General features: G+C 49.6%; 10 protein-coding genes across 10 annotated transcripts; 4 read left to right on the top strand and 6 right to left on the bottom strand.

The window, feature by feature from the left end:
• Window positions 1-79: 79 nt before the first annotated feature.
• Window positions 80-1,137, bottom strand: FMAN_12188 (uncharacterized protein; the record flags this gene model as incomplete). The annotated part of the gene is made up of 2 exons (XM_041834696.1): window positions 80-491; window positions 599-1,137. 2 exons carry the CDS (start codon window positions 1,135-1,137, stop codon window positions 80-82), a joined length of 951 nt encoding a protein of 316 aa, XP_041684934.1.
• Window positions 1,138-1,812: 675 nt separating this feature from the next.
• Window positions 1,813-2,621, top strand: FMAN_12187 (uncharacterized protein; the record flags this gene model as incomplete). The annotated part of the gene is made up of 2 exons (XM_041834695.1): window positions 1,813-1,890; window positions 1,947-2,621. 2 exons carry the CDS (start codon window positions 1,813-1,815, stop codon window positions 2,619-2,621), a joined length of 753 nt encoding a protein of 250 aa, XP_041684933.1.
• A 278-nt stretch (window positions 2,622-2,899) lies between these two features.
• Window positions 2,900-3,253, bottom strand: FMAN_12186 (uncharacterized protein; the record flags this gene model as incomplete). Its single annotated transcript, XM_041834694.1, has 1 exon — window positions 2,900-3,253. One exon carries the CDS (start codon window positions 3,251-3,253, stop codon window positions 2,900-2,902), a length of 354 nt encoding a protein of 117 aa, XP_041684932.1.
• Window positions 3,254-4,128: 875 nt separating this feature from the next.
• FMAN_12185 (uncharacterized protein) lies at window positions 4,129-4,842 on the bottom strand (the record flags this gene model as incomplete). The annotated part of the gene is made up of 1 exon (XM_041834693.1): window positions 4,129-4,842. One exon carries the CDS (start codon window positions 4,840-4,842, stop codon window positions 4,129-4,131), a length of 714 nt encoding a protein of 237 aa, XP_041684931.1.
• Window positions 4,843-5,511: 669 nt separating this feature from the next.
• FMAN_12184 (uncharacterized protein) lies at window positions 5,512-6,159 on the top strand (the record flags this gene model as incomplete). Its single annotated transcript, XM_041834692.1, has 1 exon — window positions 5,512-6,159. One exon carries the CDS (start codon window positions 5,512-5,514, stop codon window positions 6,157-6,159), a length of 648 nt encoding a protein of 215 aa, XP_041684930.1.
• Window positions 6,160-7,063: 904 nt separating this feature from the next.
• FMAN_12183 (putative amino acid permease NAAP1) lies at window positions 7,064-9,027 on the bottom strand (the record flags this gene model as incomplete). Its single annotated transcript, XM_041834691.1, has 5 exons — window positions 7,064-7,453; window positions 7,510-7,933; window positions 7,987-8,441; window positions 8,492-8,787; window positions 8,847-9,027. The coding sequence occupies 5 exons, from the start codon at window positions 9,025-9,027 to the stop codon at window positions 7,064-7,066; spliced, it is 1,746 nt and encodes a 581-aa protein (XP_041684929.1).
• Window positions 9,028-11,233: 2,206 nt separating this feature from the next.
• On the bottom strand, window positions 11,234-13,043 carry FMAN_12182 (uncharacterized protein; the record flags this gene model as incomplete). Its single annotated transcript, XM_041834690.1, has 5 exons — window positions 11,234-11,385; window positions 11,453-12,665; window positions 12,716-12,816; window positions 12,867-12,893; window positions 12,941-13,043. The coding sequence occupies 5 exons, from the start codon at window positions 13,041-13,043 to the stop codon at window positions 11,234-11,236; spliced, it is 1,596 nt and encodes a 531-aa protein (XP_041684928.1).
• Window positions 13,044-14,870: 1,827 nt separating this feature from the next.
• On the bottom strand, window positions 14,871-17,597 carry FMAN_12181 (uncharacterized protein; the record flags this gene model as incomplete). The annotated part of the gene is made up of 2 exons (XM_041834689.1): window positions 14,871-17,212; window positions 17,276-17,597. The coding sequence occupies 2 exons, from the start codon at window positions 17,595-17,597 to the stop codon at window positions 14,871-14,873; spliced, it is 2,664 nt and encodes an 887-aa protein (XP_041684927.1).
• A 1,283-nt stretch (window positions 17,598-18,880) lies between these two features.
• On the top strand, window positions 18,881-20,981 carry FMAN_12180 (uncharacterized protein; the record flags this gene model as incomplete). The annotated part of the gene is made up of 4 exons (XM_041834688.1): window positions 18,881-19,011; window positions 19,065-19,913; window positions 19,965-20,337; window positions 20,394-20,981. The coding sequence occupies 4 exons, from the start codon at window positions 18,881-18,883 to the stop codon at window positions 20,979-20,981; spliced, it is 1,941 nt and encodes a 646-aa protein (XP_041684926.1).
• Window positions 20,982-21,280: 299 nt separating this feature from the next.
• On the top strand, window positions 21,281-21,931 carry FMAN_12179 (uncharacterized protein; the record flags this gene model as incomplete). The annotated part of the gene is made up of 1 exon (XM_041834687.1): window positions 21,281-21,931. One exon carries the CDS (start codon window positions 21,281-21,283, stop codon window positions 21,929-21,931), a length of 651 nt encoding a protein of 216 aa, XP_041684925.1.
• Window positions 21,932-24,426: the final 2,495 nt, after the last annotated feature.

Raw genomic sequence — 24,426 nt, 5'->3', positions numbered from 1 at the left:
TCATCCTAGTCTAAATGCTGTATAATGAACGTCCAGAACTAGCATTGGGTATGACAACTCTTGATCTGCCAGCTAGCCATTACCAAAACGCACCAGTCTCCCATTCTGCGGGATTCGCACCATGAGTCCATACCAAGGCTCCATTTTCATGGTGCACAGCCCTTTGATAACCGGCAGGATGCGACCTCTGCCTCCTACCATCAATCTCCCAGATAGGCAGCCCTGTATAAAACTCTCTGGAGCACGGCACAAACCCTCCCACTGTGAATGGCGCCGCGAACTCTCCTTGGCATCGTCTCCAACCCTGTGCCAAGAGCCGATAGAGCCCGTACCGGAGGCTACAGGAACTTCCCTCAATGGGAATCGTCCAACAGTCGACTGGGCATGCTTCGTCCTTGAGACTCTCGCGCCTGTACGCTCTGAACTGCAGCAGGATAAGTAAGCTACCGTCAAAGCAGAAGACCTGAGGGCACTGATATTTGTAGGCATATCTGCAAGTGTTGATTAGCTCGGCGGCCCGCTTCGAATAATTTATGAAGAATCCGTGCAAGAGGGAAAAGGATAAAGAAAAGAAAAACACATAGGATGCATAACTTACCCTCTGAGCTCTTGCGATAGTCTCTTCTGAGAAGCAGACACGATCGTACCATCTTGCCAGTCCTCTTCTAGAAGGTTGCGTTTCATTTCTCCGATAGCTACAGTGCGCCTCGTATTTCCCACTCTGACAGAAAAAACACAATCAACATTCTCAGCTATGTTCTCCTCTGAAATTGGCTTTGTATGAGACGTCTGAGTCATTGCAGGATATGCATGCCATGCAGATAGCACAACATTGACCACCTCTGTGTGAAACCAGTTCTCACAGTCTGCCTCGGTCTCGAGCCTCCAATGCCGATTATTCGGCGGCACAGCCCTTTGTCGGAACCGCAATTCGTCGTCTGCCTGCAGCGGGAGGAAGGCTTCTTCAAAATTGGCATGAGTCATGCCATCTGAGCCAGTCATAGTGTGTGAAGTGACTTTCTTGATAGGTTTGTAGGCATGCGTCCAGGCTTTGTCAGTCTTGGTTTCATAACCTGGGTTGTTGACTGGGTTTGTTGAATGCTGCAAGATGAGCTGCTGAGCTGTATTGGTGGACATGGTATTATTGAGGAAAGAGAAATTGTTTGGAAAAGTATTGCTTAAATGAATCAATTGATTGTCACGTTCAACTGAGACTAAGAGGTATATATACTCCAGGAAGGTCTAAATTTAGGCACCGACTCTGCCTGATGGATTGAGTGGCCTTGGCCTCTCGGCGGCTAACTATTTACACTTGAATTTCGAAGTCCTAGAACAGTACCAATAATGTTGTCTCTTCTGCCGCTTGGAAATACTCAGCCCCATGATAGCGGAACACTGCGAAACAACAAGTCGACCAACACACCGCGGTGAACCAATGGTTCACGACATGTGACTAACAATCCTGGTAGCAGTTGGTGTTGGCTGGTACCATTACTAAAAAGGTGAGTGATAAGCAGAACTGGGCATGACACTTCTCATGAAAATCAGGTCGTTCATACATTAATATAAGGTAAGGCAGAATCAATCAGCTTCTATTTTAGAACCATCGTTTCACAGTGTGCGTCCTATAAATATCGCATGTTAAATTGTTGGGAGGTTCTTGGTGTTAGGTCAGCCCGCTGACTAAGCCTCAAACGAACAACTAGCCTTGTCGCTGTTGGTTGCTTGACACGTCGCGACATCATCAGCACCGACGCGCAGAAGTCTTCAAAACGTCTTCCTTTCACCCTCTCATCTAGATCCAACTCAAAAATGGAACTTTCCGATGTCGGCCCAACAATAAAATCGGGCGATCACACGGACGGAGAAGCTGCACTTCAAACAGGCATTGTAAGCTCTATCGTCTGTCCAACGCCTCCTTAAACTGCTAACCATCTTGACACCAGCGTTTCCGATTTGGAACTCGAGACATTCAAGCCATTGGAACTCCGTCAGATCATGCTCATCTCAACGTCCTACGACTGAGAATAGATAAGACGTTCATCGGAGGAATAATCGAGTCTTTATTCACTATCATATCGAAAGCCGCTGGTCCATGGCTGCAAACAAAATTCCCCGAGTGGTTCTTACCAGAACATATCGTCTTGAAACGTCAAAAGAAGAACTGGGAAGAGGAATTTGACCACGAAGTCGTCGCGTACAACAGACTACGACCTATTCAAGGCCTCACAATTCCCAAGTTCTACGGCACGATTCAGTACGCAAACACTCGGGCCTTGATATTCTCAGACATCGGGGGGTCTAGTCTCTCAACGCCTGATGGCGCCGTGCTGGATGAGCAAGATATCGAGCCCCTGTTGCATCAAGCCTTGACCTCTCTCAATGAATATGGCGTTTGCCATGACGATACGAAACTCGACAACTTCCATCTTGTGGCCGATGAGGGAAAAGATAAAATCATGATTGTCGACTTGGAATCCGCGGACTTTGGTCAGACTGAAGAAGAGCTTGCTTATACGGCGAAAAGCAAAACTAAATCGCTCCTTCGTCAGTATCGGAATCATTTAAAGTGTTTGGAACATGATGGCGTGCTATTGCCGAGACGGCCTGTTCGAAGATGAGACCGTGTCTATCCATCATAGAGGAAAACCCACTTGTCGTTCAGACCAGCCTATATGCTTAAAATCACGACGGTTTCAAGCTCGAACGAAAAACTCGATAAAGTGTGTGAATTATAGTAACCCTATGCAGCTAATAGTATCCTTCAGCCGCACGTAAACAATTTTCAGGTGCCTATGAATCCAACCAGAACCCTCTTTCCCAGTCACCGTGACATCCTATGTCCTAAAACGTCAAGTCAGAGTCGAGAAACCTTCATGATAGTGGAAAGACTTACCGCCTATCCTTGTCTACAGTCAATGTTGCCCCACTGGTTCTTAGTAGCCCAGTACCAAGAATCCATGACGGATCGCGCCTCACAACCGCTTCCAGTGGTAAACGCCCAAACGAGCGAGGAACCGCTGTTATCGTAGCCACAGTACTGGTCGCTGACGCCAGCACACTCAGGGTATTGGCCTAGGTTAGACCAGAGATTGCCGCAGACTTCATCGGCATTGGGGACCCAGGAGTTGGACCAAGCCTCGTAGCGACGGGACCAGTCGTTGGTGAGCTGGTTGGTGCAGCGCTCGTTGGCGTGAACGTGGTCGGTCACGAGAGCGGCGAGGAAGATTGCGGTGATGCCGGTGAAACGCATATTGAAGATTTGGTTGGCGGTTGTTTAGAAAGTTTGAGTGAGTTGATTGAAGATGTTGTAGAAGACTGAAGAGAATGTGATTGAGTGATGAAGTATTTTGAAGACGAGGAATAAACTGATACTTATATACAATGTGATTTAGAGAAATGAGATAGAACGCAGAACTGAGCTGCTTGATGTGTTATTTACAGCTATGACCTGTGGCTGAAGCTTGTACCCCCCGCATAACAGCCAACCCTTGCAAAGGCTCGAGAGTAAAGTCGGTAAGAGGCTTGGACCTTCATGAATTCTAGTACCGCATTAAAAATAAAACCAGTGGCTGAAACTTATTTTCACAGTCTGCGACTTGGGCATTAAAAAGCAATTACTTGATTTCTTAGCCTGCGAAGTAGTATCCGGCCGAATTCTAAATTTACTTTACAACTGCCGATTATCACATGAGCGGCAGTTACTACTTGTTGAGGTTTCGTACTTATGGTTTTATTTGCTTATGCTCCTCGATAAGTTAGTTGCCGCTTTGAGTTCAATTGTTCCGCTTCATCCGAAGATGATGTCTCTGAAGTATGTTGAGATTAGGTAACTCCGGCCACTGGAGTAATGGCGGCAGATTCGTTCAGTCGTAGCCTGAGTTTGACGGTTTAAAGTATAAACCGTGCTCTGGGGATGAGGATCTACAGAGCCTCGTAATCTATGCCACAAAGCGTAAAAGTTAGACAACGCTCCAGTTCCGGAATGTTCGGTCTCATTGAGCGGTGTCGGGCAAGGCGGTGGTGGTCACTTGTAACATGATGGAATGTTATGTTTCGCTATGCAGTCTCATCTATATAACAATAAAAAGAATGCCCCATCTGAATACAAATCAAAAAACGATGATACTAACTATACAGTGACTGAGTAAAGTTGGTCATAATCCTCTTCTTCCGGTTGCGAAAATGAATGATAGTAGCCATCTGCCCAATCCCCGCAAACGGTCCTCCAGCACTCATAGCCCAGACATGTTTGTTATGAGAAGAATCGCACCGGCTAACAACCTTCTTCCTCTGCTTCTTATTGCCGTTCATGTATGTCTCTGAAATAACTTGCATGACGACTCGCGCAAGCCACCAACAGTTATGCCACTGAATATGATACTGCGGCTCTTCATTGTGCACTATCAGTACAAGCTTGGCGATGTCGCTCAGCCGTGCTGCGTTGGTATCCAGATCAGCCTCCACAAGGACCCTATCATCACAAACGAGGTTTTCTCGTGATGGTGCGAGAGTCACGACCAATTGTGCCTGGTCAGTTAGAGCGTTACTGGATGCCGAGCCAATGGGTAGTTCACCCATGCGCTCGACCCGCATCCAGGACAGTCTTCCGTCATTGGTTTTGACGCACATCAGTAGGTACTCGTGCTCGATGATGCTTTTTTCTTGAAGCCAGACGACTTTTGTAACGTAGCCGGGGGTTGCGTGGTTGATGATGTGTTCGATGAGAGGGCGGTTGTTGTTTCGCCAGATCTGGGCGCCTTCGCGTTGTAATTGAGTTTGTAGCGATGAGCCTTGTACCAGACTTGGTAGTGGCGGTCCTCTCGATCTGCTGTTTGACATGTTGAAGGGGACTGAAAGGATACTCGTATGAGATGGTTGGTGTAAAGTCTTCAGTTGAGAAGGATAAAACCTTAGTTAAGGTGATAGATGGATCAGGATTATGCTGTATTAGCTTATTTGATATTGAGATCTGGAATGAATGGAAAGTCATTTATATTTGTATTTCGATTTTCTATATTGTTTTACAGCTGATCAGAGTCACGTTAAATAGATTATCAATCAGCACAGCCTTATGACACTCAGCCACACAGCCAATCGCATCCTACCCTGCAGCTCTAAGTATATCCTGGTATGTCCGTCGGACTTCAAAGTGTGCAGTCAGCAAGTCCCCCGCATCAAGCAGGCTTAGCGCTCGCACTCGGTCCAAATGTTTCAGCTAGCAACCCTTCCAGAACAGCGCCTACCAGCGGCTGAGAAGTCCACCTCCACCGAGGGCCTCAGTATGGGTGGTCAGAGACAGGGGTTGGACAATCAAAAATAGGGCGAAGCCTTATGCACCTACGGAGTAGTATTCGGCATCAAAATTACAGGGCTGAGTCAGATGTGTAATTGATCTGGATATTTATAGGAAAAACGGCATTTATATCATCAGGCTATCGCTGCTCCTCATGAGATTTTCAAGAAAACTGCTGAAACTCGGGTATTATCGAGAAAACCTCACTATACGCCATGTCTGCAACAGTTCAAACCAACAAACCGGATTTTAAAAGCACAGCTTCTCCTCAGGATGTCACGAATGCAGAGGAATATCGAAAAAATACAGACGAACTCTCCCGGGAGCTATTATATCATGTAATTCACCAACTCGAAAACCAAGCTTCAAAACAAGACTCTACCAGCTCATCAAGCAACAACAACAGCGATGACCTCGAAGTCTTCCGTTTCTTCGTCGTAACCATGATCGCCATCTCCGTCTTCGGCGCCTCAACCTTCGCCGTCATAGTCGGAGAAATGACTGACCCCGCTGACATCTGGGCCACGCCAACATTTACTCTCAAAACAGTTCGACTGTTCCTCTCCGTATCATGGCTCGCGTTTGCAGTGTCCATCGCTCTGGCTGGTTATAGCGGGAGTTTTCTAGCGCTGATGCGACAAAAGGCAAAGGGCGAGATTGATGAGGAGACGATAAAAAAGTGGACGCCTGCTGGGCTTGTTGTTTCTGCTGCGCTGCATCTGCTCATTGTCACGGGGTTCTTGTTCATGGCGCTTAGTTTGGTGGCATATGTTGGATCGTTTGGATGGGTTATTGTTGGGTTTTCTGGGGTGATGTATTTTGTGGTCTTTTATTTACTTGTTGCGCAGTTTCGCGCCGCGTGAATTGATGTATCGTTGGGCAGGCATTATAATACTTACGGCACCACTCTGCCAACATTCTAACCAAATGTTGCTATCTACTAATTTTATCTGGTGCCTAAATCGGATGCTCTCCGCGATTGTGGATGTAGGTTGAAAATGAGGCTGACGAGAGAATTGCTCCTAGCCATTCGACAGAACCTTCGAAAGCGGCCTGCTGACAGTACCACCAAATTGAACTGCGTTTGGATTGCCATTCCTGGGAAGTGTTTTTATAGGTCGAGACTTGTGACTGAGAGCTCATACCACTGTACAACACTCAGAACTTAGCCAGCAGTAGGGATATGATATTATATGCCCAGTGACTCAAAAATTCCATTTTATCTTTCGATATTCTAAGACGAATGATACTTTGTAAAGAAAAATGAGATCCAGATGTACTCGAGCAAAAAGATCTACCAAACTGCATCCTTCAAAGAGCAAGCGTCCAGACGCCGAGTAACAAATATGGTATTCGTTTCTTCACCGAGATGGCCTAACTCGAGAAGAAGAAAATGTCCAAGAGAAACGACAAGGAATTGGAAAACAGGAACATCAGTTTTAGTTGGGGTTTGAAATTATCATTAATGCGAAAAGCCTAGGTGCAAGCGTGAGTCAAGTCGATCTGCCATGATTACTGGAAGACCAGAGACCCCTCAGCGTGCTATCGGAATGGCGACTCTCATGAATCCCCTTGATAGTCTAATGACTGCCTCTCCCTGGGTGATTCAACCACTTTGACAAATAATGAACTTCCGAAATAGTTATTGAATAAAGCTAACAACCAGTAGATTGATGGGGTATAAACTAAGAATCCTCAATAAGAGGGACTAACTACATAGATTGACCATTCTGTTCACATGTTCATGTATAATGAGACTTTATGCCCTTACATGAACTTGTGGAAGAATCGGCGCCAAGCGGGCCACGAAGCGACCTTAGCACGGTAAGCGTTGATCTCGTCCCAGTCATGCTCACGGAGACCGGTGTCAAGGTCGATCTTATCAACGGTGAGCCACTGAGGCTTCTTCCAGAAGTAGCCGATGACCCAGAAGAGGAGGACGACAGGAATGGCAAGACAGGCCATGAAGAAGTCCTCGGCGTTACCATAGCCTGGCTTGTTGGGAGGGCAGATGGCGACGAAGAGCTGCATGCCGAGAATGGCAAAGCAAAGGGCGAGACCCAACCACGAGCCGTAAACGCCACCAGCAGCCTTGAAGGGAATCAGGTCGAGGCTTCGGCCTTGTCTCTTCCAGGCGGAGCGGAAGCGGATGTGAGCCTACAGGACCAAGTCAGTAAAACGGATCAAAAGGAAGACTGCAAGTTTCAACTTACGTAGCAGATGGAACCCCAAGTGAAGAGGGCGGCGAGGGCAGAGACAGCAAGAAGCCAATCGAAAACAAGACCACCAGATGAGGCGAGGACAATGTAGGCGAGAGCACCCCATATGAGGTTGAAGCCTACAGAGACGAGAGGTCGTCCGGAACGATCGATGTATGTGAAGATCTTCGGCGCGTAATCTTGCTCAGCGAGGGCAGTCAGAGTACGGGAGCCACCATAAACGGCAGAGACACCGATGGAGACGACTGAAATGCAGATGACCAAGTTCATGAAATCATCGTAGCCGTTAAGGCCGGCATCCTTGGCTGCAAGCACGAAAGGAGAGGTACCGTCCTTGTAGGGGTTGGCGCTGTTGAGGAGACGCTCATCTGTGGAGCTGACAAGCATGCCGACGAGGGTGAGACCGATGATGTAGAAGCTATCGCATGTTAGCTAGCGTGAGAGGAGAGAATGGGCTTTGGTGGAGCTTACAGGGTGATACGCCAGAAGACCTGCTTGATGGCACCGGGAAGGGCCTTGGCGGGGTTGCGAGACTCGGCAGCGGCGAGACCGACCAACTCGGTACCGGCGAAAGAGAAAGCGGCTGTGACGAAGACACCACAGAAACCTCGGGAGCCGTTCTGGAACGCGCCGGGGTCATACCAGAGCTTGGCACCCTGGTAGGTATCGAATTTGCCATCAGAGGGGCCACCACCGCAGATGAGAATGACGGCGACAATCATGAAGATGACAATGGCAGCGAGCTTGAAGATGGAACTCCAGAACTCTTCTTCAGCGTAGCCCAGGGTGCCAAAGATGTTGATGACAATGATGAATATCCAGAAGACGGTGATCCAGACAGCTTCGCTGATGTCTTTGTTCCAGTATTGTACCGTGAAAGAGACGACTGTTAATTCGAGCGGCAAGACGATGACCCATTGAAAGACCTAGAAACATTAGCATCTGAATTGCGCGACATGGGATCAGCGACACTTACGTAGTTCCAGCCCATGGCGAAACCCCAGGACGGATCGATGAAGCGAGTAGAGTAGGTATAGAAACCACCAGAGACGGGATACATGACAGCGAGCTCACCGAGAGCGTGGACGACGTTGAAGATCATAACACCAGCAATAGAGAAGCAGAGGAAGACGGCACCGGGGCCACCCTTGGTGAGGGCACCACCGGAGCCGACGAAGAAACCAGCACCAATTGAACCTCCAATGGCGATCATGTGGAGATGGCGCTTCTTCATGGAGCGATCGAGTTCGACGACGCCAGTGCCGTAGTCACCTGCGAAAAAGAATGTTAGGGGGATCAATTGGCAGTGTCGGACAGTGCATGCGACTCACGGCGCTGGAAAGACTTGAGGTTCAGACCATTGCGGGTCATGAAATCGTCCTCGCGGAAATCATCGCGAACGCCCTCAACGTCACCAGTGAAGGTATCCTTTGTGTGCACCTGCGCATGGCCATGATCAGGCGACGGCGGAGTCGCGCTGCCGACGTCGATCTTCTCCTCCTTAGAGGTCATTGTCACAGAAAGAGAAAAAAAAAGAAAGCTGTTGTTGGTTGAAGGAGTTTGTGAGGTGAGGGAGAGAGAGAGGAGATGAGACCTGCCTGGGGAGGGGAGATGGGATGGGCAGTGGTTTTTATCTCCGAGGAGCGGAGACGTTTGTGTTACAGGGAAGGAAGCTACCTTAGACAAGCACAAACACAGGCGATGGCGAAAAGGGCAGGAGATGGAGGGATTGGAATTCTAAAGGTGGTGGGTTACAGCTCGTGTAGCGTGCCAAGACATGATAAGCATCCCATCAAAAGAGACGAGAACGAAGAGAAGCTGCCAAGTAGTTCTAGACGAGGCAAAAGGAGGGAGAGTGCAACATCCCCTTGAGCAAGGGTAAGGCACTGTTGGTGCAGGTCTCCAATACAATTGAAGCTGTTTGGGTTGTATTTGCATGTTCCCATGTCGATGCCTCTCAGCACATGCTTCTTTACAACGACCATCATCAACTCCATTTTCCCCAGGAAGCTTTGACAATTGGCGAGTGAGTAGCCCACTAACCGGGCTGATTTACAGTGATGACCGCGCCCCGCACCCACTTGGCACGCTCTGTGCACTACCCGACATCCGCTCCTCAGTCAACAATTTGAGTTTCAATTGACAGAAAGTGACTGACCTGGGTCCAACGCGTGATCCCAATCTTGTATGCAACGGACATGATACTGAGAACGGAAGGTGCAACGATCGATCTTCTCACTGGAGGATTCGACGGGTTGGGGTCCGGCTTGGCGCATGTCTTGGTCTGATTTGGGGTTTTCTCACTCTCAGTCTCACTCTCAGGTGGACCGTGGCGCTGGGTGGGAGGGCGAGCTAAACAACAAGCTTAAAATGTTTATCACGAGGTATGGGGGGGGGGGGTATGACGCGCTGGCTTTTTGCTCTCAATGGAGTGGCGAGCAATCATTCAGCAATGTTACACATCTTGACCGTTGAGCGTTACAGTTTCTGACTGATTGTTACCCCAAACCTCGCCTCCAATAAATACCCAAGATCGAATTCTACGCCCAGCTTTTGCCGAGAAATCTGTCAGAGATCCCGAACGCTTGGGGCCTCCGACGCCAAGAGATTCTGTATCATCTTGAAAGGGAAGGAGATAAAAAAGACCTGAAGGAGGTTATTCCCAATCATCAGCTAACGTTTTAGGGTTGGTGGCTTGGGTACCTGGCTTGCGTCGGGTCAGCCAATTGTGCAGAGATGCATTATCTCCATCCCCATTGAGATTGGCCGTGCAAATCCGGGGATGCGATCGGGCAAAGTGGAATTTATTACGTTAAATATTGTTAACGATTGACGCAGCAACTGGGCGCCGTTGATGTTTAAATTAGAGCGTGTTTCATTGGTTGGCATTTGAGTCAGGGTAAACACTCCTCAAGACAGTCTCAGTTTCATCACCACGCCTGCACGCATTCTTCAATTTGAGTATCTCAGACACAAAAGATCATTCCATTCTCCAATCGCCCCCAAAAACTCTCCCTTATCTCTTGGCCAACTCCAACCCGGTAAGATCACAACCGCAATCTCTTCTCACCACCCAACGACAACTTCTCCTCAGCGCCAAGACGACCGAGCAGTCTTGGCAGTGATAAAAAACCAAGAATCGAACAAAAGCCCAAATTGAGTCCCCAATGGGGAATGTCCCGCGGTTATCCCCAACACCGCAAACCAATAGCATCATTTCTCAGCGATTCTTCTTTTCTTGGCGAACAGCTGGTCGGCCGCACGAAGACAAGCCACTCACTGTAACACTAGCAAAAGGGCCCCGAAAGATTGTTGCTATGACAAATGAAAATCCCAAACTTGGGAATAATCTACGTCAGAGTCTGGGGAAGGTTTGCGGGGTAGGAAAAGCACAGCGATAATGGTATTTGCATGTGTGAGCGACACGGTAATAATATGGGCAGAGAGGAGAGAAGAGTCGCGGTCGAAATAAGAAAGCGCCGTAGCGGATTAGAGACATGGAAGGGCCCTGCTGTCATCACTTAAAAAAAAAGGCACGACTTTTTACCTTTCGGAGAGAACGTCCCCTTCTGGAACGGCAGTCAGAATCACACCACCCATTCACGGCGTAGCAGTTTCACAGGGGGGGAACACAAATGGTTGCAGCCGATAAGCCCTCTCATTTGTTTATCTAACGCTGCAAAAAAAAAAAAAGAAAAACCCCGGCGGAGCGAGGAAGCTAAGGTATTCTTAGCTCGTGCGCCTTCTCGTCGTCTTCGAATGGAGACTCGGGGCGATGTTCTTCCAGCACCGGTTTACCACGCATCTGCGCCCAGACCGTTTTGTACACTGGCTTGGCGAATAGCGCGTCCATGTCTTCGAGGGTGATACCTGTGAGATTATGCATGTCAGCCACACTGTGGAATAAGTCTAGAAGGATGGGTTTGATGTAACGCACCTTTTGTTTCGGGGACGAAGAACGTAGCCCAGATTCCCATGCATACGAGGATCGAGCTGAAGAAGAAGTAGGCGCCGTAGCCTAGGTCTGAGATCATGTAGGGCGTTGAGCGCGCGATGATGAATGATCCGAGCCATGTGTCGGCTGTCGTGATGGCGACGCAGAGCATGCGGATGTCGAGGGGGAAAATCTCGGATGCGTAGGTCCACGTGATACCCTGCCATGTCGCACAGATGATGATGGCGTTGATGTAGACGCACACAATGGCAAGGTATCCCCAGCCGTCGCGGTTCACAACACCAGCTGCAGCTGCAGCGGCGGGGTCGGCTTCCATCACGTACCCGCCGATATACCACATAGGAATACAGCCGAGTGCAGCACCCCAGATGAGACCCTTGCGCCGACCGACCTTCTCAACGACCCAGAAGGTGAAGAGGACCATACCGAGCGTTTTGGAGATACCATAGAAGCCAGTGGAGAAGAGCTTCAGTGAAGTACCGGGAATTCCAAGACTCTCAAAGATACGGGGCGCATAGTAGGTAATGATGTTGACACCAGTGAAACTCTGCAGAAACATGAGAGCCATTCCGATACCCATGCGGTTACGCACGCCCTTTTGGAAAAGCTTCTTGAACTGCTGCTTCTTGCTCATCTTATTCGTACTGCGCTCTTCAACCTGCGCACGAATATCACCCATCTCTCTGCGAACATACTCATGCTCCGCCGGAAGACCCCTAATCTGAGCGAGAATCTTCTCTGCCGCTTCAAAGCGATCGCCACGAGCCAGCCAGCGCGGCGACTCAGGACACCAAAGCATACCGAGCGCAAGGCCTAAGCCAGGAAGAAGCTGTACCGCCAGGGGAACAATCCACTGGGTTTTTGTGTTAACGTCGATGGTGCGGTCAGTAGCGTAGTTGATCCAGAAGCCAAGCATACCGCCGCCCTGGGAGGCGATTTCGAAGATACCCACGAGACGGCCTCTGATGGACGGCGGGGCAGTTTCGCTGATATATACTGGGACGGTGAGGGAGGAAGCTCCGAGGCCAAGACCGGCGACGGCTCTGCCGCCGTAGATCATGTTGAGGTTCCCGTTTGCGGCGGTCATGAGGGCGCCGCCGAGGAGGAAGACTAGGGCTGCGCCCATGATGGTCTTTCTACGACCCCATTTCTCGGCGATGGGGAAGGTGAACAGCGCACCGAAGAAACAGCCAGCCTGCATATGTTAGAGAGGCGAGGGGAGAGATAGGGAAGAGTGAGATGTACCTGAAAGGTGGAGACGATGTTTCCCTGGATGGTGTCGCGTTGGGTCTTTTCGACGAGGTCAAGGCCAAAGTCCCTCATGAAAGAGGTCAATGCCATAGTGCCTATCTGGTCAACACGAGTCTATCATGCAGAGAGGGTGAGTGGTACAAACCTCCAATAACAGAAGTGTCATATCCGACTGCGCAAATCAGTACATCACCTCATCATCACGACTACAGAACTCACTGGCGAGGGCGGACATGCTAGCCACCGTAGCAATCAGGTGGATTCGCCAGTTCCGCACCTCAGGCGGATCATTGGTGCCCGACGCATGAGTATTCCAGCCCATAGATTATCGAAATAGAAATAGGTTGTTGTAGTAAAGATATCAAGATTTCTCTCAAAAGACAAAGGAAGCAAGTAAGATAAACTGCGAAAGTCTCTGTCCCCCTCTCTTTTGAACACGGGGGCACTGCGGCCTTTTTATCTTCATATGACGATATCTATTTGCGCATGGCTGGGTGTTTGGAAAAGGTTCGGGGTCTATTTTGCTCCACGTTTTCCCCGTGGGGTAGGTATCGCTAGGATCATGAGTGTGAATGTGGAGTTGCCAAGATTGGATGAGGGGACGATTGAGGGTGCGCTTTTCCGTTGTGAGGAGGGATGATATTGCATTTCCGTGTGTGTTTTGTTCGTATGGTTGCGAACGTTGATATCATCTCACCATTTTCGATGACGTACGTGGAACACTTCGATGAATGCATCCAGAAACAGGCTTTTCAAAATGGTCGAATACCTACCCTTTTACTGTCCAGCAGTCGCTATATCTGACTGTTTAAAATCCTCTCTCAAAGCCCTCTCCCCGCCAAGTTTCTCAAACATAAGGGTCTCATTGCCGACTCTTGGAGATCTACCAACCGGCCCGCCATTCAGAGTTTAGCTCCCGACACAAGCTTCAAGCATAAATTTAAGCGTTGTCGTCTCCGCTCCAATGCCATTGGTCCTCGGCGAACAGAACTATGCTCCGAGGCGCCCTCTTCCCCGCTTGAATCAGTCGATTGCTTATGGCGAATACTACCCTGTGCTTTATTTTCTCACAAGCACTTTTACAAGCGTTTTCTTGGCGCCAGTAAATGCATTTGTAGACGAGTTGTTGTGTGGACTATGTCGTCTAATAGCCTTGGCGTCGTAAGGACTGCCGATCTTGGCTGTTGCTTGTCATGAAGGGTCTTGTTATCCCCCAACCGTAGCCTGGCCTTCGTGTTGTACGACTGGCTAATTTTTACGCACCGAGATCTTTTATTCGCGGCACAGCCATCTTCTGTCTGCTCGCGTGAGAAGTCATTGCTCGGGACAAGTCGGATGCTGTCGTCTGAACCTAGCATGAGTGCAACATAGATCTGTAACCGAACCCAGGATCATCACGTTGTTGTTACATCCCCCGCACTCATGGCTCCATAACTAGAATAAGCTTAAATCACTTGGCGCCAGTAAACACCCCGAAGAAGGTCAACAACCTGGTTGAGCCTGTGGAGATAACTTCGGAGGATCGGCGTTTAAAGGAATTACCCCACGGGGATATCGTGGAACCGACGTTGTTAGTGTCTGATAGCTTTGTGTTACGGGCGTAAAGAGGTCTTCGCTACGGAAATCAGTATCCGTCGTGAGTCATTCGTAGTCAATCGGGTTGGGTGTCCTGCATGGTTGCATTAGTTCTATGATGCAGATAAGCGCACCGATGTGAGTTTGAGGTCTACTATCCTTTGAGATTATCGTGATGTCTTGAAATCTTGGCAAGCTACCTGAGATTGTTTCTATGGCCCGTTCTCTCGACGGGTTATTCTTCTGTCCCCCATGCTGAACATGCTTTAAAGAAAGGCTGTTGACGACAAGGCCCCGACAGTGAGTTATTCCAGTTTGATATTTTCCAAAATGACTTCCAGATGGAGTGGAAGGCCTTAAGAATATCCCTCGTCTGTCGTTCTGTGTTTGGGACTATCGCGGCTTGGGATCTTGAAGATCTTTTTCACCCTCGCTATCGAAATATCTATGGCGATGCCCTGATTGGTAGTTGACATCCGTGGTTGGCGAGAAGCAAAAATGATGTCTATTCTTTTTGTGGTTTTCTAATCTTTTCTGTGTAACAAGTAACTTTGCAAAACATACTTCAAACAATTTATCTGTAAGGCAAAGACATCTGTCCCCCCTGATAAGTTTCAAGCAATTTGACGATCTCATACCGTCTTTCCTCAATAGCCCAATCCCGAGCTGTCTTGCCGTGGGAATCTGTTGCGTCGATCTTGGCCCCATGCTCCAACAGCAACTTCACCACATCTTCATATCCACCCCCAGACGCCAGAGACAAAGGAGCTTGTGCATACTTGGGATGCGGGGTCTCCATGTCTGCGCCATTATTGAGGAGTACCTCGACGACATTAGGGTATCCATCTTGACAAGCCAAGCACAACGGCGTTTTAGATAACCCGTCGACAGCGTCGATCTCGGCTCCATGCTGTAGAAGAAGACTTGCGTTGTTTGGTCTGTTTCTGGTAGCTGCCCAATGGAGTGGAGTTCTCGAAAATTCAGAGTCTTTGGACTTGAACTCTGCACCGGCATCGATGAGAAGCTGCAGGGTTTCTTCGTTTCCTCTTGAAGCTGCCCACGACATTGGAGTGCGATTCGAATCATCGATTGCATTCACATGCGCACCGTTCGTGCATAGCACCCGTACGACGCCGGCGTGGCCTCTCGCAGCAGCCCAAGACAACGGCGTGCGTCCATATATGTGCTCTGTAGCTTCAATCCGAGCACCTTTGTCTAGAAGGAACTTGACAGCACTTTCTTTACCTTCGGCAGCTGCCCAACACAGCGGAGTCTTCCCGTCTCGATCAGCCAGTTCAAGATCTGCCCCCATATTGATGAGTCGCCTCATGGTCTCTACATTGTCTTGCTGTGCGGCGAGTGATAGCGCCGTCTGACCAACATCGTCTTGAAAGTCAACATCAGTGGTAGACGTTTGCGTTTCACTTGAGCTCAAATGGGTCGGAACTGGATCCTTTCCAGAAAGTTGGTCATACTCCCATTGACGAATGTCATCAAGCCCGAAATGCCTGTCTGGCTCTGGTGGTTCGTCAGGTTGCGTGTAACCCAGAAAATCGTCATCCCACTCTTCTCGTTTGTTGAGAGCAAGAGCCTCATGCTTTTGGCCAGGAAATTGACCTGGAGGCGTGTCAGAAACAGCGGGCTGTAGGTCTGCCAGGGATTCGGGATTGGGAAGGCTCTCGCTTTGGGCTTTTGTGGAAACAGCCGAATTTTGACCAAGTTTGACGGCTTCATCAGCAGGTTCTCCGAGAGAAGGGATGGCCAACAGAGAAAGCGACTTCAAATGAATGGCAACATGGTCCACAACATATTTGTGCAAGTCGGCTGGATCGTCATGACCTGTTTCCAGCTTATGCTGTACCTCTCCAGGAATCCGCTCGCACAAGAGGCAAACGAGCCTATCGCGCGGAACTCTCCGTTGTTTCAGCTGAAATAAGGCCTTGAGCTGAAATTGATTGGGAATTTCTGGTCGTTCTGGGTGAGACGCAGGATCGAGCACATGCTCTCTCCACTGAGACTCGAGCTCAAAGGTAAAGGTGCTTTCATGGCCGGAATCGCAATACCATTGTTTTGTGTGGACCTCTCGTAGCCAGTCACTGGAATGCACAGATTCCATATGGTCTTCCCACTCTTTTTGGTGCACAAAGAACGTGAGGGCATCCGCGCATCTAGGGAAAAGACAAGAATATGGCTTGATGTGCTCATCAATGTGGAGTTTCCATAGCCCCAGATTCACAGACTCCGAGTTTGTTTGCTCCCATACAATGAAACAGAAGGGACACTGAACTGCTCCTTGTCCTTGACTGACTTTGGGCATGGGGGGATAATCAGAGGTGTCATGCTGTGGGGTGGTGAAATTGCTCATGACCCTCCTGAGAGCTTTTTGCGACGGGCCTTGGACGCGCTCCAAGGCAGGCGCTCGAGGTTCAGACTGAGAGGCTGTTGTCACACTAGTGAAGGATGTAGTGCCTGGGGACTGGGTCCATCGGTCTTTTTGATTGACAGCCGCCTTCGATCTCGAACTATTGTTCTTGTCTCGACTGGGAGTAGAGGCCGTCTGTCTGGAAATCCTGTTATTGGCAGATCTTTCACGAGCTTGCACTTGCAACAGCTTGTGACGTCTTGCGGCTATTGACTTCCCCAACAGCTCGCACAAGCCTATGCGCGCGGCAGGAAAACGATAACCAACTAACGCAATCATGTTATCACGGAAAGCGGTGTGCTCCTCAGTTTCGGTCGTCGTCGTCGTCAGCAAGTCCTCAACCTGCTGAGGGGATAATCTCCTCATTTCAAAAGACATAAACTGCAGGCGATCCACAGCATTCTCTATTGCCCTCGAAGCCGCTTCCCACAACAGCCAGTGGTCATCGTGCTCCCCCGAGGGAGGCAAGGTATCAGAACATGGAATGTTTGCGACTGTATCATAGTCAAGATATCAGCGTTGAAGCTAGCTGGTAGGGAGGGAACATTAAAACTTACGGCGGTTCAAGTTTCTCAGAATCCATTCCAACATGTCATTCACGATTGTGAAGAGAGCCCTGAGTCCTTTGAGTCTCTCATCAAGCGATAAATCCAATGGAGAAAGGGCACCCGATTTGTGGATCCAACGTAGAAACTTGTTGCGCAGCCCTGGGAAGGAAAACGATGAGCGCTGCTGTCCTTTTGAAGACTCTGGCTTGATCAGGTGTCCGAGGCGGTCTTTGTGATGGACTTTTTCGACCAACTCAAATTTGTCAAGGCACTTGCGAGTGATAGTGTTGATGGGCGCCAGAGTGGCCAGATGTTCGTGTTGCTCGTCCATGGAGTCTTAAAAGTCGGAAATGTCCAGTCGTACGGACGGATAGACAGATAAGGGGCACGGGTTAGGGTTTATAAGGTCGATGAGTCGAGAGGAGCCGACGAGGAAGAGGAACTGAATGCCACGTAATTAATTTGCTTTGTGGACAATGAGGGTGTGCGTGCTGCGACAATGAATGACGAAGCTGTGTAACGCCGCGTGTCTGAAAATAGGATCAGGGCTAGGTACAAGCGTCGCGTTATCTGGGCGTGACAGACCCATTGGGGGAGGCCACAAAGTGTAACCCAAAGAAAAGGAAAGGAAAAACAGGAAAAAAAGAAAGCGAAAGACTCGAATTTTCACCATCGGGTCATGTCTCGCTTGTTTCTTTGTTCACTGCGCCTCTTCTTTCGAGTCCTTTCCCAACAATAGGCGCCGTGCAGTGCCCAACAGCGCAGCACGTTGGCCATGACAGATGTCGCTTCCTTTCGCCTCAGGTGGCGCCTCCTAAAGGCCTCCCACCGAGTGTTCAATGCTGCCGAAACTTTCCCTAGCGCCGATGAAGTACGTTCAGGTCGTTTTGGGACACTGTCGGGACATGACAAGACTCAGCTCGAGCGTGTGGTCGAGTACCTGCGGTCTGAATTCGAATACAATATCCCAAGGCAGGACAGTCTCGATGTCGGCAAGTTTTCAAGTCATGTTGCGGAGTGGGGGGAATTTGCAACTAGCTTGGGTGCGCTGTTGAGCGACCTGGAGGATTTAGTCCACGAGGGCATTTGCAAGGTAGAACGTATCGAGGTGAGCAAGCTTCGAATACCGACTTTCAGCTTCTGTTGACGCTCTTTACTGACGTAATATTGCTTCCTACCCAGCTCAACATAGGACCAGATAGCCTGAGCACCCTGAGTAGCTTCCCGAAACTCGTGGCACTGTGGGAGGCCCTCAAGTATCGCGAGATACCACAGGCAGATGACGGCGGTTTGTCCCACGATAATTCCAGCAACAGGTCGAACCCAGAGGCCCCAGAGAGACGCAAAAGCGCAAAATCAATTGTGAGCCCGATATACTCTACTCAGTCAGTCAAAGACTTGTCCCAGTACATCGACTTCCCTAGTGATCCCAAATTGATCGAAAAATTGCATATGTCGACGAGCAACTTTCAACGTGCATTGACGCAAGTATCGGAAGGCTCAGTCGCAGACTGGGAGTTGGAGACACTGGTGGACGACATGACCCTTGACGATATAGACGTTATTCAGCACGCTCACGTATTTTCATCCGCGTGCACATCACTCTTTACAAAAATGGCCGACAATCCAACATGCGGAGCCCCGCACACAGCCAAGCTTCACATGTCCGGCTTCAAGCAAGACCGCCTCGTGATGGACATCAAGACATGCCAAGAGACAGACTCAGTCTCCGCCGTCTTCACAAGGTCAGTCGTCTCCGTGCGCAGCAATATCACCGCAGGTTCTTACACTGGAAAAGATCATTCAACCGGCCTTCTTCGTCTAAACCCTTTCGCTCGCGTCAGTTATGCTCCACTGCCTCGTCGGATGGTGCGAGATCTGGCGTATTAGGTGTCTCATTCGATCCAGAAATGATGTGGGTTGATTCTGGGGGAGGGGTAGAACTGCCAAGTATCGTGGAACACGAAGAGTCTCTAAATCAACATCTCACCGAGAAAAGCTTGAAAGCCAGGTACCGCAAACTGGCCTCAGTACTCCTCGCGGCTTCAGTATTCCAGCTTAGCAACAGTCCATGGATCGAGCAACGCCTTGAACTAGAACACATTTATTTGCCACCACCCGTCAACAAAGATCTTCAGCAGTGGTGTCCCAGAATCCATTGCACTCTGGAATCCAATCAAGATAGAAGACTGCAGAGCGACAATATTGCAGCCCTTGGAGTTCTTGTCATGGAACTGGAGGCCAATGGCAAGGCCAGTTGGAGTGCCGGAGAAGCAGACGAAGTCTCTGGGAAAGGATCAAATATCTCACGTTTGACTCGGATATTGGGGGACTCCGAGTGGCAGAGCGACGTCGATGATAAGTATCGTCAGATCGCCAAAGCATGCCTCGAATTCAACACCCTAGTTGACACCCTCGATCAACCACGCATTTCCGCAGACAGGAAAGGGTTGGCTATCATCTACAAAAAGATCCTGGTGCCGTTATATGACCAGCTTGTCGATAGTTTCGAAGAGTGTGCGGACCTCTTCGATGACATATTGGGGCCTGGGCGCCCTTTGGCCCCGCCAGTGAGTAAGCCCTTAGCAGTGGGAGAAAGACCGATCTTATTCGACGATGAAGATGATACACCAAGCGAACAAGAAAAGTAAGTCGCCTAACTCCAGCGAGGCCGTGAGGAGAGCTCTGTCTCACCAAGATGTTTCAATAGGAAAAAGTCCAAGGCGTTTCTCGAAGACCTCGGTCCGCTTGCAGCATTCATCAAAAGCATTCGGCCGGAGAAACCTCAGCTTGCCCAGAAACGGCACCCCAGGATACGAATTGCAGTTCTGGACTCCGGTGTCAGTAAGGAAATCGCCCTCATCAACGGAGCAATTGCGACCAAACACATCAATAGCTCCAAAAGCAAGAGTTTCGTTGACGCGGAAGACAGCTGGCAACAAGACACCCACGGCCATGGGTCACAAATGGTGCAACTGCTTCTCAGGACAGCCCCGACAGCTGAAATTTACGTTGGCAAGATATGCACAGGCAAGACCGTAGAGGCGGGATACATGAACAGAATTGCAAAGGTGGGTTGACGATGGCGCCTTGTGAAACCCCAAGGCTGACACGTACATCTGCCCAGGCGATCGACTGGGCTGTCAATGAATGTGACGTCCACATAATCTCAATGTCTTTCGCCTACGAGGAAGACAACGCTATGATTGACGCGGCACTCGCAAACGCCATCCGCCGCGACAAGCTGATTTTCGCTGCAGCCTCCAACAAGGGAGGTCTGAAAGGGCGCGCCAGGCCTGCGCGTCGCGATGGTGTGATTTGCATCCACGCGACAGACACCTTGGGCAACAAGGGCAAGATGAACCCCTCGCCGCTGGACAGGGCTGACAACTTTGCCACTTTCGGCGTGGCCGTTCCTCTGAGATGGGGAGGAGACGATATTTACAAGTCTGGTACCTCGTACGCGGTACCCATTGCAGTCGGGTTTGCAGTGATGGCCATTGAGTTCACGACGCATAAATGCACAAACATCCCCCGACACAAACGGGACGCTGTGTATCAGAAACGGGGAATGGAGGCAATATTTCGAAAGATGGCTGAGTCGAGGGACGGATACGATTTCATCCACCCCACTCGGATCTGGGAGAATTGGGGCACTCCGCCTGCGGACGGTGAGGCGGCGAGGACAATCGGAGAGGCTTTGAGATACCTGTGAAAAAGGCGACGTGGTTGGGGAGGCGGTCAAGCATCAATCGCAATCAGTGTAACATGCGATACATCATCTTCTCACGGTGGCAGCCTAAACAGCCCTGGGCCACGCCCTCTCCTTCTCACTCATGTTACACGGCAATGGCGATAACAAGCAGATTTACATATAGAGTTAGGCAGTATTGGCATGTTGAAGTGAGAGCACTTGAAGCCTCAGGAAACTCATTCTGTCAATAAATACAGAAGGTCTTGGTTCAGACACGCTTCTTCACACGCACCATTCATTTCATCTATTGATTCCTAATCATGGACTTTGGACAAAACGCAAACCCAGAGCTGGATAAACAAATCCCAACCTATCATGTAGCGCCAAACTTCTCCATCCTCCCCTCTCCCCAAGGCAAGCTCCATCTTGGAACGCTTGTCAACAACCTCAAGGACTACGATCCCATCAACTTCGGCATCCACAACCGGGTTCCCATTGCCGATGAGCGACGCACCCTCGTCGACAAGGGAGAAGTCGATTTCGCCAAGCGGCGCTCTTGGGGTGGCTATGGACGCATCCTTACCAAGGTGCTTCATGCCATTCGTAGCAAGGTCAGCGCCCAAAAAGAAGACTACAGTTCTTCGGTTTGGAGAATGGACGCACTGGAGACAATCGAATTCACCCCGCCACCCAGCTACTACAGTAAATGCCTTCAGCTCGACGATGTCAAGGCCTTTCAGAACCTGAACGACCACAAAGACTCCCTGTATCTTATCACGGGACTGAAGACTGCGCGCGGTGCAACTATGGCTACGATGCGCAGCCGCCACAAGGGGGCCAATGCAGGGGCCAGCATCCAAGGACCCGAAGGGCCCATCGACCTGGAAATTGGGGGCCACGCTGGCGCATTCTCTGGCGCCGACGTTTTTTCTTCATTTTCTGAACCGGTCGACTTTGTCATTGGCATCTAAGTCTAGAAGATATACCACAAGACAGCCTTCTTTGGTGGTCCGTCTACCCTCAAAGTTAAGCGAGTGTACGAGGGGGCCGTCCTGGCTGATGATGGACCTGTGATCACGAACGACGAAGGGGACGAGGTTGACTATGAGCCCCACGATCTAGATGAGAAAGACTTGGAGGGCTTCGCTGTTGTAAAGGATGAGGATGGAGATGGGGCCTGGGTGCTTCCATCTCAGCTAGCTTAATGCTTTGCCTAGGGACATCACCAAGGACTACTCGATGGGAGATAGGTTCTTTTTCCGGCTTATCTTATTGGCTGCTGCGCACCTTAATCTGTGAATAGCTTCGAGGAAGAACTCTATGGGTATAGAAAACGTGGGATTCAACCAATGGCCAAAGAGTATTTGCCCCCTGACTGATAGCCAAACAGCTGCTTTTACTAGCACATCTTTATCCCAGCATACTTCAAAGATGCAAATCTAGAAGGTACCCTTTCCATTTTGTTCTTAAGTCACTTCTGGATTTTCCTAATAATAGTTTAGCAAATCTCAAAACTACTGAATGACTAATTTCAAGTACTGATCGGGCCACCAACGAGGCACCACGGCGAAAAGTACAAGACAAAATCCGAAAAGGATAGCGAGGTACCTAAAGGTCCTCTGCCAGTTCAAATAAGGCAGCTAGTCAGAGCTCCACCAATAATAGGCATGATAGCTATTGTAATATTCCTCCTCTATGCTTATAGATCCTAGCCCAAGTACTACCTACTCATCGACAAACCTAACAAGCAGCTCCAGCCACAGACCTCTTCATTTATCCAGTCAATTCTTGGTCCAAAGTCGTTCCAATCGTACCTTACCCATTTTGGAAAGCCCTTGCGTTCGTTCTTCTCACACGAAGAGCCGGGAAAAAAGGTAGCCCAGATTGACGAGCCGATTCCAGCGGCTACTGGACAATCTTTCTTCGATGGGCGTGACAGATCGACACCTGGGGTCGGGGCAGGCTCATATCAGTCACCAGTAGTCCGCATTGCCTGCTTCGTTGGACTTGGAGCTCTTGTCCCAGAGCTTCTTTCGCCTGCATCACTTGCAGAAGATCTTGTCGATATTCAGAGGCGCAGGGGATGATCAGAGACAGCAGTGTCCTTCCCCGGTCGCTCGCTCATCCCTTGTTCAGCCTGTGCTATCGCGAACGATGGTATCTGCCTGACAAAGGACGTTCTCGATAAGATGGGCATCTGAGATGCTCACTTTTATCGGGCATCTCAGGCAGGACCTTTGAAGGTCTCATAGGTGCTTCTTCAGCGGCTCCCTAGCCCTGCAATTAAGGACGACAGTGGAATTACGGGGCTCCATGTATCTGCATCTGGGGTACTTCCAGTATGATTCAGCTACCATTGGGAGTTCCTAATAAACAGGGGAAAGGCTCGAACCTTACGAGTTTACTCAACAGCAGGAACACGAAGGGGCAAACGTCTTTAATCAGTGCAGTCAATATGGGCAAGGTTCAGGCTGTAGAGACATTGATACAATGCGGAGCAGACGCGTCAGTCCAGGCTGATAGTGGCATGATTTCTTTGCACTGCGCAGTGCTTAAGTGCTCCTCTGTCATCTGTCGACCACTTTCCAAGGAGGTTTCTCATCTCAAAAACTGTGAAAGTTCCACCGCGCTCCACGTATCTACAAAAATAGGAGATCTTTCATCAACATCTGAGATCGTGGCTGCGCTGATACAAGCAGTTCATTGCGGCGTATCATGAAGCTTGAGGACAAGTTCGGCCTCACTCCCCTTCGATACGCTTCCTTAGGAAACTTCATAGCCATTATTCGGAAGCTTCTTATTCACCAGCATCTTCTCATAGGAGAGAATCTGGCTGAGGCAGCAACAATCGCGGTGGACTGGGGTCATTTAGATGCACTCTGTCTATTAATTGAGAACCGGTTAGAACAAAAAAGAAATGAGTTGTCTTACATAGCAGTTAAGCGAGGCCAACTGCTCATCGTTCAGCACCTCTTGATTAGCAAGAACTCTGTTCCATCAAGATTTATGTTCCAAGATCGTTCCCCATTATTTGAGGCCTCCTGGAGAGGTCACGGACAAATCGTGGATGTACTTCTGAGGTCGAAGGCTTCAGTGAGCGCAGTTGCCGATCAACGCAAAACACCCCTATGTGTTGCAGCGAAAAGAGGAATACTTGAGGTTTGCAAAGTGCTTCTCAAACGCGGGCTGATGCCAATGCCGCAGACACGAGAGACGCTGTTGCATTATATTGCGCAAGGGGGACATGTCGCTACTGTTTAGCTGCTCTTGATGAACAAGGCAAGTACCGAGGCATTGTCGCGGACCAAAGAGATACCTCTCAAATCGGCAGTTGAATCCCCAGATGTTGTTGTGGTCCTTCTTGATGATGGTGCTGCGCCTGATGTCGCGAACATCTTCAAACGTGTGGCCTTGCATCTCGCAGCTCGCAATAGACGACTGGCAACGGTTAAACACCTTAATGAAC

This window comes from Fusarium mangiferae (genome assembly GCF_900044065.1).
Source record: "Fusarium mangiferae strain MRC7560 genome assembly, contig: FMAN_scaffold009, whole genome shotgun sequence".
Lineage (NCBI taxonomy): Eukaryota > Fungi > Ascomycota > Sordariomycetes > Hypocreales > Nectriaceae > Fusarium > Fusarium mangiferae.
This window is presented reverse-complemented; position numbering and strand designations above follow the sequence as displayed.